At 39.3% G+C, this 13,605-nt stretch overlaps 1 protein-coding gene across 2 annotated transcripts; it reads right to left on the bottom strand.

The window, feature by feature from the left end:
• Positions 1-2,128: 2,128 nt before the first annotated feature.
• On the bottom strand, positions 2,129-7,223 carry LOC120724480 (hepatitis A virus cellular receptor 2-like). 2 transcript variants are annotated; one of them, XM_040016676.1, is made up of 5 exons: positions 6,880-7,223; positions 5,286-6,734; positions 3,199-3,236; positions 2,834-3,137; positions 2,129-2,595 (listed from the first exon to the last, which is right to left on the bottom strand). In XM_040016676.1, exons 2-5 carry the CDS (start codon positions 5,353-5,355, stop codon positions 2,390-2,392), a joined length of 618 nt encoding a protein of 205 aa, XP_039872610.1. In that variant the 5' UTR covers positions 5,356-6,734; positions 6,880-7,223; the 3' UTR covers positions 2,129-2,389. The 2 variants fall into 2 exon arrangements, with proteins under 2 accessions (XP_039872610.1, XP_039872612.1); XM_040016678.1 differs by lacking the exons at positions 3,199-3,236; positions 6,880-7,223 and having other exon boundaries at positions 2,834-3,163; positions 5,286-6,859.
• Positions 7,224-13,605: the final 6,382 nt, after the last annotated feature.

A 13,605-nucleotide genomic window follows, 5' to 3' on the forward strand; every position in this document is an offset into this window, starting at 1 on the left:
TAAGAGACTTCAGTTCCTCACTCAGAACATTTTTTATGAATTTATAGCTATAGTAAATAGCCAGCCATTAACAGTAGAGAACCTAAATGATCCAAATTTAGAGCATCCTATAGGATGCTCTAAATTTGAATATGAGTGTATACATGAGTGTATACACCAAATCATATTCTCATGATGAAGTCCAGTGTTATTCTACTTCCTCCTGGTGAATTTGTGAGCATGGACCTGTACCTAAGAAGGAGAAGGGGCCAAGTGAATTTTTTAGCAACTGAATTCTGGACAAGGTGGAAGAATCTTCTCAATCTTCAACAGAGACAAATCTGGCAAAAAGATAAAAGGAGTGCAAAGGTGAATGACATTGTTATTCTTCAAGAGGACAATTCTCCAAGGAACAAGTAGAAACTAGCAAGAGTAACAGAGGTATATCCAAGCACAAATGGAAGAATTATAAAGGTTCAGCTTTTCCTCAGTGATTCAACCTTGGATAAGGATAGATAGATAGAAACCAGTGTTTGACAGGCCAGTACACAATTGCTAGAAGCAGAATGAAAGCTAAAATGTAAACATGTGGAGGAGTTTTACTGCCATACTTTTAGTGAATGTATTTTGCTTTGCACTATGCATATTTCTTTTTGTCATTAGGTCATTTATTGTGGAAATTTTCATGTACAAACATTTGTGCTGCATGTTGGTTCTGCTGGTGCACCTGAGGGAGATGTTGATGCCCATGTTGATGTATGAGCATGTTAAAGCAGGAGAGGCCAATTTAAGTCAGTGGAAGTTCAAATGTTCTTAAAAGTATCTGCAAAGTTCTCACTTCTACCTCAAAGCATGTTTTGTATGTTATAAAGATCGTTTGTCTCTATTTTACCCGTCTTACTTTTTCATTGAATTTTATGTTGTGCTTTAGTTGGAGGCGTAGTTTGTGATCAAGGTGATGCTGTAACAATATCAACCCTAAGATTTTACAACACACATCAAAGCAAACTTCATGCCATCACTAAAAGAACACTTTACTGACTTGAGAAGAGATGCAGAGATACTAAGAGAGCAGGTTTGCGATCAGGTTTAATTTGAGTGTTTTTTTTCAGTTCCACCTGTTCTTCATATCTGCTCAGTGATTTGGACTGATTTGATTTCAGCTCAGATAAAATTTGCATGAACTGGTTAGAGAGTTTTTTTTTTTGCAGCCACAGAAAATAAATGAGTAAAGACTGAATTAAAGAAAAAAATTAAAAAAAGAACTACTAATGTTTTCAAGACTTTATTAGCAATGAACAAACAAAGTCACAGCAAAAAGAAAATAAATTAATCAATAATGTGGAACCTTGGGCTTGAAATGCTAAAACTGCAGTAACAGACTCAAGAGTTTCCTTCATGAAAGGAAAAGTTTCACAGGTCAGAGAGGAAACGTCTGACTCTGCAGCTACGTGGAAATAATTTCTCTGTTCCGTTTCATAACACTGTCCATCTTAACATTCAGTCACATGTTGCTGATTGATCGATAATGAACACTGTCAGGCAGACTGTTGATTTTCTGTAACAGCTGATCTCTGCATGAGGATTAATTTGTGTTGTTCACACCTCACAGAACAAGTTTGATCCACAAACAGCTGAACCTGAAGATAAAACACATTCACTGATGCTGATACTGTAACATACAAGACACTGCACTGATGAATAATGAGTGGAAACAAACAAATTATTAAAAAGTGATTTTCTGCTGACGTCAGTGATATTTTTTGTTTGAAATGAGTTCACTGAGAAAAAAAAATGTTATTCATAGATTTTCTAATATGTCTTTTTTTTATAATATGACATCCTGGAAGTTCAACACATGGTTGAGGCAGAAATGGAAAAATCTTTTTTGTGAATTTAACCTCTACACTGAAATATGAGGCTAACCTGAAAGTTAAAATAAATACAGTCACCGATTCTAATACTGTAGTAAAATCATCAGTTGATGTAACAGGACAGCAGGACAGAAATCAGACATTTCAAATCAAAACAAAATCTAGACGTTGATGTTTGATGTCTGATTGAAGTTCAGAATCATTCGTTTCTTTGTCTTAAAATCATTCTTCTTCATTTCAGTGACACTGAATTTAGAAAAACATAACAAGACTCAAGAGTTCATCTACATGCTTTGGAACCTTCTTGCATTTTTGGTAGATCAAAACAGCAACAATAAGAAGCACAACAGGAACTAACAGACCAACAATCAGTCCAACAGATCCTCCTGTCAAACATTATCTAGCAGTTATGCTGTTTTCTGAAGAGGATGACGATGAAACGGTTCATTGTCAAATGTCAGAGTGAAATTGTGGATCCTTCTGAAGTGTTGGGGTCTGTTTTCAGATCATTTGTCTTTGTGTTCAGCAGCAGAAGATTAAGAGTTCAGAAAGCACTCAGACATTTCAGTCTTTGGTTCTACATTAGGACAATGTGAATCCTGACTCTGTTGTTTATATCGGCTGTAGATCACAACAACAAAAACAACAACAACAACAACAACAACAACAACAAGAATAAAAGCAACTGACAGACCAACTTTCAGTCCAACAGATCCATCCTCTGTGTCTCCTCCTGTCTGACCTGCAGGTGAGAAACAGGTGTGAGGTGTCAGCTGTCAGGTAGGTGATGAGTGAAGAACAGAACAGAATCCATTTCCTCTTCAAACTGCTGTCAGACATTATCTACTGCACTCTGATCACATCACTCAGACCAGCTGCTTTCTACAAAGTCTCATCAACAACATCTTTAGAAACAAACATCAACAACCAGGAAGCAGCTTCACCTCTGATCACACACACACTCAACTCTACTCACTCACCTGGAGGATCAACAACACTCAGTGTGATGTTGCTGATGGGCTCATTGTTTGTTCCACTCATGAAGACATGACACTTGTATGTTCCACTATCAGCAGTCGTCACATTGTTCAGAATCAAAGACACGTCTCCATCCTTCATCTGTCTGTCCTGCAGATCCACCCGGTTCTTAAAAGATCGATGCTGCCCTTCATGAACAAACTGATCATCTCGGTACAAAAGGACATGTTGTTCTTCCTTCAGGTCAGCTCTGCTCCACTCTACAGCTCTGATGTTGTTGTTTGGCGCTCGACATGGCAGAGTGACGTCCTGTCCAGCTGTGGTGTTTATGTCTGAAACAGAGGAAACAAAATGGAAAGTTGACGTCATTCTTCTGTCCAGACTCAGCTGTGATGTTTTTCTGGTCTGAAAGAGGAAACAACACAGAGCAGAAAGGTTAAAGGTCAAAGTTCAGCTGTTCACTTCTAAAGCAGCCAATTGGAGTGAGGAGCTACAGGGAAAGAGATCATTGAGCTCACACATACTTCAGTTTAATTCAGTTTTATTTACATAGCACCAAGTCATAACTTCCTATTAAAAAAAACACTTGAACAGTCGTGCAGGGCGGGGCCTAACAGACACAATGGCTCAGAGGAAATAAACATTGAAGTTAAGACAAATTGACTGGCTTCTGCTCCGCGGCTGCTGAATGAGCCCTCATCTGGGACTCTCCTCAGCTCTTTCTGGGACAGTGGCGCGGCTGCCCCTCTGTTGGTCTTCCTTGGTCTCTTGTGTTCTGGGGGCCTCTGGATGTCTGGAGTTTTGATCTCCTCCATACCTGCTTGATACCATAGAGGACAGGGCTGTGGCTCCCCACACTCCCTAGCAGATCGTTACATGGAGAAACCTTTGGAATGCAAGCATGCTGATCCACACAGGTATGCACACAGGTGTACACACGGGTATTCACAGACGCGGACTACAGCTTTCTTGGCTGCTGCCTCAAAGCACACTGTGCGCTGTCTATCTTGAGTGTTGCACAATATCGTTTATTATTTAGTAACTATTGATATCTATGGCTAGCTAGTTTATTGTGATGGTGCTTTTTTTTTTCTATTATTATGTTGCTCTTTGTTGTTTGCTGTCTCCTCTGTTTTTTTTTTCTCCATACAGGTGACCCAGGAGGTTTTTCTGGGTTTTTTTTGGTTTTTTTTGTTTGTTTGTTTTTTCTCTCTTCCCCCCCTTCTCACCGTCTCTTCTCCCCTTTGGTTTTCTTTCTTTCTCTCCCCCTCTTTCTTTCATTCTTTCCCCCTGTCGTGTCTGTCCCATTTGCAACTGAAAATAAAATAAATTCATACAAAATAATAGGGCATCGGTGAAAACTAAATAACCTAAACTGGGTGAACTAAAACAAAACATGAAAAACCTTAACCATAGTGAACTGACAGAGATACCTGGAGATGAGACATGGATGAGCAGACGACCTGACAACGAATGACTGAAAGCACACGGACTAAATAGACACAGGAGGATAATGAGGGAAGTGGCAACACATGGGGAACCAGCTGACACACATGAACATAATGAGTGGGCGAGTAAAACTGAACACGATGAACACAGAAACACCAGACCTCTTCACAATAAAACAGGAAACATAATGAGACGTAGACATGACAACCCGAACTTGACAATGTAAGACAGACATGAAACGCATGAAGAGCAGGGGAGACTTAACATAGTTGGAAACACGAGGGGGAAATAATAAGAACTAGAAACACCTAGGCATGATAACAAATGAACTTAGGAACCTGAAGGGCTTACATAAACTAAAACTCAAAACGCTGGGTCAACAGACCCAGGATCGTGACATGTATACTGACTCCTGAAACTACAACACATCACACTGACACACATTACACTCCCTTGTCTCTGTGAGATCTGATCACACCGACATCCACATCCACACAGACTTCACAAAGCCTCGTGTCTCTGTCACACGAAGCTGGGTGAGCAAATCTATGTTCTTTATGGAGAACCAGTGAGGCTGTTTAGACTTTCCTATGAAACATCAGTGCTGAAAGACGTAATTTTAAACACTTACTGTTGTTCTGAAGGATCTCTGAAACCTTCAAACACTCTTCTGATCATCAGGACGGAAAAATGAAATTATCCAATGAAAGATTCCCCACTGCTGTGTATGTATTATGTTAAATTAAAATGTTATTTGGAAATAAATGTTAATAATACTGACATTTTTCGTATCTACGTGGATGTTAAAAACACACGTTACACTTCTTTGTCTCTGTGAGATCTGATCACACCGACATGTTAGGTCCACACAGACCCCACCCAGCTTCGTGTCTCCTTCACAAACACGGAAAAATGAATCAATATGAAAATAACTCCTCAGGAAATGTTGTTAACATGTAAAGCAGACTGATGCTTTTCCTCTCTGTCCCACAGAGTGAATCTCACCTGCAGAGACAAACACGAAGAGGCCGACAAACAGCAAAGTCGAGCAGAGCGATGTAGTCTCAGCAGACATTTCCGTGTTCTTCAACTCCGACGCTTCGATTGTTCTAAACGTCTCAGGATGGTTTTATTGAAATAACTGAACCTGAGTTTAAATCCTGACTACATGAGATTAAATTTAAGGTTTAAATGATCCTGAAAGTCTCTAACTGTGAGAACAGATCTGACTTTTTAGCCACTTGTTAAAATCCAAAAGTCAACGTGTCATGTGTATGTCGCATTAGAGTGACGTTCAGTAGGTTGGACTGGAGGACGATCTTAAATAAGTGTGTCATAACTAAAGCGATGAAATCTGAAGCAGGTCTGAGTGTTTAACAGGTTCAGTTCTTCAATGATCTCCACAGAACAACACAAACATCTCATCATCAACCATCAGCTACATACTAAAGACCATCATCAGCCAAAGGACTTCAACATGACGTCACTGTATAAACATGTATATTGTACTATGGAGGAGGCAGCATTTAGCTGTAGCCTCCATAAAACCACAGAGAACTTTGTCCACCTTTGATTGTCTTTAAGTTGTGTTGGAGCCACAGAGAGCAAATCTTTGTTCTTTATGGAGAACCAGTGAGGCTGTTTGGTCTTTCCTATGAAACATCAGTGCAGGAGTCTCTCAGTACAACTGTTTACAGTGAGGACGAAGAAGCAGACACAGAGAAAACATACATGACTGTAATCAGAGTACGGGAGAGTAACTTAGTAAACTTCCTGTTTGTGATTGACGTGATTTTCTTCTTTATGTTGTGTCAGATAAAGTCTGACAGCTTTTGGTTCTTCAGCTGATGAAACACATTGAATTCATTTAATTCGATGTGTTTTCACAGACGAAACCAGCCAACAGTGAATCAAATGTTTTACACTAACGTGACATGACGTTCATCTAACCAGCAGAACCAGTTAGTGGTTACAGTAACGGGTTAATCCACTAACGCTCACAGGCTTCAGTCAGCCTGTCAAATTACTTAAAAAACTGAAAGACGTCATTTTAAACACTTACTGTTTTTCTGAAACACTCAAACACTCTTCTGATCATCAGAGTGGAAAAAATAAAATGATCTCCTGACAGATAAAAAAACTGTGAGGTCAGTGTGTCCCATCGGTTTTTCAGTGGGTGAAAAGGAAGCTACTGAAGTTTTGTTACAAAGAAGTAAAAAGTTACTCAGATGTTAATATTTGACAAATAAAAAAAATCAAATCATAAAAAATGTAAAAGTTTAAAATCCCAAAGTAAAGGTGTGTCTGTATCAAACAGCTGCAGACTAAACTAACCTGTGTTTCCCTGTCAGCTGTTTTATATCAGACATCTGTGACCTGTGTCAACACTTTCACGCCCACCTTTGTTTGTCCTGTTTGAGCAGCTGCAAGTCCAGACATGTGACAAACAAATACCTCAAATTCAAAGGAAAAGAAAGTAGTATAAGAATGAGAACCTTTTTCCACTAACACTGGTAGATATAAAGAGAAATTCCCACTCCACACTGTCTGTGAAATTACAGAAACTTGGTAAAATTATTACAAGCTCATGAACACTTACTGTTGTTCTGAAGGATCTCTGAAACCCTCAAAAACTCTTCTGATCATCAGGATGGAAAAATTAAAATTATCCAGTGAAAGATGTTTTTAAACTGTGTTACGTCCATGTGCCCTGTTGTTGTTATTTGTGAGGTCAAGAGGAACCTCCTTAAAATTTTATCCTCACAATCAAAAAAGTTTAAAGAATTAAAAATCTGAAAGTAAAGAGACCTCTGTATCAAACAGCCACCAACGAGGAAATGCACCTGTGTTTGCTTGTTAACCTGTTTTACAAGACAAATCTGTGTCAGCAGCATCACCATAACATTCAAATCCTCCTTCTTCTTATTGGCTGTTAGCTCATGTGTTTGACAGTGAAAGCTCTTTCAGTGATCTTAGTTTGATCCAAACAAAAGAACTGGAAACGACAGCCATACACAGTCCAGCAGCTGCTGTCAGCACATATTAATAATGATGATTTTTACTGTCAGGGCTCACAGACGCTCAGCAGTGAAGGTTTTAGTTGATATGGCTTTCAAAAGTCAAAGCTGTGTGTTCAGCAGAAGTGTGTGGGTGGCAAAGATGCCTGTTTGTGTCTTTGTCAGTATTCTGGACAAACTGGCTCAGCAGTGAGTGTCAGTACATGTTGCTCAGTACAGTTTCGTTTCTTGTCTTACCTGTTGTTTCTGTTCATGAACTGATTAAGTGATTTGATTCCAATCTCAGTGCAGCAAAAAGTCAAAGTCAAAGTTGTTTAAATGGCACATTTAAAACAAGGTGTTTTGACCAAGGTGCTGTACAATTAAGATAATCAAAAGAAATATAAACATAAGAAGACATGATAAAAACTTCTTGGATGTTGTAGTTTCTGTGTTTTTGAGTCCATCAGGGTCTGCTTGGGTCCAAATCCAGGGACAAAGAGCAGATTCCAGTGATCAGACTGATGCTCTCTGTCTCTACAAATAGTTTAAACAACTGGAGGAAAATAAGCAGCTCTGTGTTATTTATATGCAGCTTTTATTTCTACACACATCACTGAACTGTGTCAAAGTGCCATTATTGGAACCTGTACTTCCTTCAGAATTTTCATATTAGGATTTTGGACCTTTCCATCATAACTGTCATAACTGGATAACATCTCTGTGGATAACACTGCACCCACCAGGACTGTGCGCTGTTTCTCCAAACCCTGGATTACCCCAGAAATTAAAGCCATCCTCAAACAAAAGAGGAGAGCCTTCAAATCCAGAGACAAGGAGGAGCTGAAAAGAGTCCAGAGAGAGCTGAGAGGTCTGATCGGGGCAGCTACAGGCAGAAGACTGAGAAACGGCTTCAACAAAAGAGTGTTAGCAAAGTCTGGAGAGGCCTCAGAACCATCTCAGGCCACAGAGATCAGAACTCACTGCTCATGGGAGATGTGAGGGACTGAATCATTTCTTTAACAGGTTTGATTCTTCCAGGAGGCAGTCTTCAACACCGGCTGCAGACTCACCCACCCCCACTGCTGCCCCACCTCTGACATCTCAGACACTTCACACATCGTCTACTCACCCTGCTCAATGCATCAAGCGCTAGCATTTCCAGCACGGGTAATCATTAATTCTGCGGTTTTAATCGCTACTTGCATTTGTACAAAACAACTGAACTCGGCTGGTCAAAACAAATCAACAATGCCAAAAAAATATTACAAAACAACATACTGGAAAACAGCATGTGCGCAGCTTAGAGGGAACATTGCTGCCGAGATGTACCTAAAGTGGCCACCAGTTTTCATAACCATAGTTAAATAAAAAATGTCAACACATATTTGTGGTTATATATTTTGGGGCATTCGTCTTTGTGAAGACATGTGTGACAGAGCAAAAACAAAAAAAACAAAACAAAACTGAGCACCACTCATCCTGCATGATGTCAGAAATTGAATAGATTGGACCAGGTTGGTATCTGGATGTGAGACCACCTGGAATTAGCAGGTGTGAACTAACCTGTAAAAAGAATTTAAAGAAGACAATTTGTGAAGTTTCCTCCATATCAGATACGAAAAGGCTGTTGCACTTTCACAAAGTGAAGATTTTAAACTTTCAGTGGTGCAGACTCAGTTTGAGACCCTGTTGTTGCTCTTTAATGTCAGTAGATGGCAGCACCAGAGCAGAGGTTTAATGTCATTTAATAAGCTTCTAATAAAATGAAACTTTAAAAATGCCAATAAAAATACCACCTAAACTATTATCTGCTCACAGGTGACGTCATACCTGTTACTGATCATACTATAATACTTTTGTTAGCAGTATTCACTTTGGGGGGGGGGGGGGGGGGGGGGGTCACTTCTGGTGGAAACAACCCAGCGCTGACAGGACACCTTCAGATATAAACAATATCAATAAATACACCTGTGAGGTCAGTATGTCCCATCTGTCAATGCCCATCCTGCATTAAAATCTGTGGGTCAGTGAAGAGAAACACTGAGCATGTGCAGTGGGCCACAGAGGCACTGTTGATTCTGCTATCGAGATTTAAACAGTGTTTATAGTCCAGCTCCACCAGAGGGCGCTTTCACACAATCAGATGTGTCTGTGATGCATTTATTGAGTTTTCTTTTGAAGACAGTTTCATCATTATGCCTAGAAGAAACTCCAAAACATTGTACATAAAGGCAGTTTATTAACAGAGTTTCGTCCAGATCACCAAATCGTGATAAGTTGGCTATCTATTAAAATAAGAGTTTGACTTTGTTATCTATCTGTCTCTTTATAAAGTTGCATCCTTGTTTTTTTTCTCTTACTTTATGGAAAGTTGTTGTTAAGCATTTTAGTCATAAAACAGTTTTAAAAATGATATTTTATAATGAGTTATGATCAATTATGTAAATGCACATGAAGGTGTTTCTGGGCTTTAAACTATTTTAGAGTTTAGCCCTGTCCATAAAATGAGTTACCATAAAATCTGTAATGTTTGATAAGCAGATGACTCTCAGCTTTACTTGTCTGAAGTTATTTAACCATCAGTTTTTGGAAATGGTCATTTGTTTCCAGATTCCCTCAGACTGGATAAAGATAGATGTCAAAGATGTTTTCTTTATAACCCCTGAGAGATCATCAGATACCAAACTGCACAGTAACTAAGTTCCATGTCTGCTTTTGATCTGTGGCTGAGATTTAGTTTGTTATTTGCACTGAAGAGGACTGAAGTGTGTTTGTGTTCACCACAACAACTCACGTTTTCCATCAGACATCTTTGTGAAACCCACAGAACCACATGAGAAGATCAAGTGAGATCAAAGTTTATTGAACCTGCAGAGAAACCAGATCACTGCTGTGGAGACGACAGCACACTTAGAAAGTGTTAATTAGTGAAGACATGAAAACATTGTATTACTTCTACATATTAGTTATATACAATTTATTATTGTTTATGCATAAATTTCAATTCAATTCAATTTTATTTATATAGTGCCAAATCACAACAGCAGTCACCTCAAGGCGATAGCTTGGGCATGCTTTTATTCTGAAAGGCCTGTTGAAGTTACCATAAATAAAATCTTTATGGTACCATCCTTTCTCTGCATCTTTATATAAAATAAAAACCTCTCCATTTGAATTTTCTGCCCCTCAGTGGCTGTATGAGGGTAACGTTATGAGGAGAACAAAGACAATATAAACCAGTGTGTTTCACAGTCAGTGTTGTTGTTCAATTACAGAACAGCAGCTGGATTCCAGAGGTTGGACTGGTGGACCATTTCAGTGACTAGATGACATTTGGCTCTGCAAAAAAAAAAAAAAAAGTAGCAGGAGAAAATAAGCACAAAGCCAAGCTTCTTTCTTTTGTTTATATACAGCAAAAAATGAGGATGTGTTGGTGAACGCATCACAGTTACAATACTTTAACTTTCTGCTTTTGATCATGTAATTTATTGAACTTTTGAACCATTTTCTGCTGGTTTGTCAGAGGACACAGCATCTACAGAGACATGTAGTATTGTTTTGATACAACTTAACCATAAGAAATAAACTAATTAAAATTAAATTAAATGTTCCCTTTAAAAATCTTTTTCTTTTTTTTTGCTCTTTTTTGCTGTATAAAAATAGTTTTTCTTTTTCATCCTCCATGTTAGCGGTAGGATTTACATGAAAAGAGAAACAAATTAAGTTTGAGTGAAAATGTACATTTTTTTGCACTCTCTGGGCAACTGACTCAGTGACTCAAATGATTCAAATGTGCAACGATACACAAAATTCATAATACACAAAGTTCGGTTCGATACTTTGGTGTCATGGTTTGATATTTTTTTGATACAAAAAAATGTTCATGCCTTTTTCATTTCTCATTTATTAAAATTATAAATATATATTTTAACTCAAAAGTACAGTTTTTAAATTTAATGTTGATGAAACAACAAAATAAAAAAAAATAAATCTATCTGATCGAGAAATCACTCATCTTTGGAAAAGAGAGTTTATTACAGAGAAATGGCTCTTTCCAAACTAAAAGCTATACTATACGCTTCTTCTGGGCTATGTTCTCAGCAGCATATTAAACATATCAGGTCCCCATAAGGAGAATCATGTGCTAACGGCTGTCTAAATGACTCGGGTAAAGTTTGTAGCATGCGTGTTTGTTGTTTTTGTCTGCTTCCACTTGTCTTTCCACTAGGATGATGTCGGCGTAAATGTGCAGTCATATTTGTTGTGTTCTCACTAGTGCTGTCAGCGTTAATCTCAATAAAATGCCATTAACGCCATAAGGCAAATCTCCGGCAAATCTCCGTTAATCAGTTACCGCGGATCGCCACATGCGTGGGGCTGTACGCCGTCAACACGTTAACAAGCTAACTGCGCTAACGCACTAGTTCCCACCAATTGAGCATTGCGTGGCACATCCGACATACTATTTTACTTTTGTCCATGACGCGCTTACCATCAGGGTCATACTTCACATGAAAACCAAAATACTTCCAAACGCCACATCTGAATGCGGGTGGGGGAGGTTCAATTTCGGGTAGCGTTGAGGCAGTTGCTATGTTGCAATGAGCTTAAATTCTGTCTTGCTAGCTTGCGCTGCGCTCAGTTCAATTTTTCAATTGAATTTTATTTATATAGCGCCAAATCACAACATAAGTCGCCTCAAGGCGCTTCATAGATACAGAGAAAAAAACCCAACAATCATATGACCCCCTATGAGCAAGCACTTTGGCAACAGTGGGAAGGAAAAACTCCCTTTTAACAGGAAGAAACCTCCGGCAGAACCAGGCTCAGGGAGGGGCGGGGCCATCTGCTGCGACCAGTTGGGGTGAGAGAAGGAAGACAGGATAAAAGACATGCTGTGGAAGAGAGACAGAGGTTAATAACAGATATGATTCAATGCAGGGAGGTCTGTTAACACATAGTGAGTGAGAACCTACTCCGCCTAGGCTGCACTGTGAGTGCTGTCGAACGCAGATCCACTGAGCGCTCAACACAGACAGCATCGTCAGAAGAAAAGTTGATAAAATAAATAGGAAAATTGGTATTGTTCGATACATATGCGTACCGAACCGAAAGCACTGTATCGAACGGTTCAATATCGATACGAGTATTGTTGCACCCCTAATATATATATATATATATATATATATATATATATATATAAAAACACCCAGCACGCCCCTGTGGGCGGTTTATCCTTCAAGCTCGGGTCCTCTACCAGAGGCCTGGGAGATTGAGGGTCCTGCGCAGTATCTTAGCTGTTCCCAGGACTGCACTCTTCTGGACAGAGATCTCCGATGTTATTCCCGGGATCTGCTGGAGCCACTCGCCTAGCGCTCCGATTACCACGGGGACCACCGTTACCTTCACCCTCCACATCCTCTCGAGAAGAGCTCGAGAGGATGTGGAGGATATATATATATATATATATGTATATATATATATATATATATGTATATATATATATATATATATATATATATATATATATATATATATATATATATACAGTGTTGGGAAGGTTACTTTTACAATGTATTCCATTACAGAATACATGCCCTAAAATGTATTCTGTAACGTTACTCAATGACAGTAACGTATTCTGAATACTTTGGATTACTTAACATATTATCATGCATTTTACAACTACGCGAATGTACTATTGCTGTGTGATTTATTACTATTACTGAAGGTCCGCGACTCCGAACTATAGTAAAGGGACCTCTGACTAATACGGCGGGGTCCCTGTCGGCTCGTAGCCGAAAAATAGCTCTACTTTGTTGTGTGGGTCAACTTTTCTTGCGAGAGACAGAGAGAGGCGTTGAAAGGCTGCTCCAATGGAACTTATTGTTTCTGAGGAAAACACGAACACAGTGTACAGTCGAGTTTTAATAGCTTACTTACAACTGGGCTCTTCGTGCACTCTTCTTGGCTGAAGTGGTTATTATTATATTTACATGCTTCCAGCTCCCGTTTTTGCTCGATGACAACTCGTACTTTTCAACTCTCCTTTTTCTCCCTCCTCGCGCTCACAGACACATAATGTGTATGGCAGTCCATTCTCCCTGCAGCACGGACTACACTGCCCATGAAGCTACATTCTGCATTCTGCCTATTAGCTTAGCACAACAACAACAAAAAGGCGCTCTCTCACCGAGGAAACACGCAGAGCGAGAGCGTCACCCTGTAACCATGGCAACCGCAACGCTGCGGTAAGGAAGTCTGGGATTATGGTCTTGAACATAGAGCTGTAGTCCACAAAGCTAAATAAGTAAAGAAGCCTTTGA

Source organism: Simochromis diagramma, unplaced genomic scaffold (genome assembly GCF_900408965.1).
Source record: "Simochromis diagramma unplaced genomic scaffold, fSimDia1.1 OVJJ01000690.1, whole genome shotgun sequence".
In the NCBI taxonomy this organism is placed as follows: Eukaryota; Metazoa; Chordata; class Actinopteri; order Cichliformes; family Cichlidae; genus Simochromis; species Simochromis diagramma.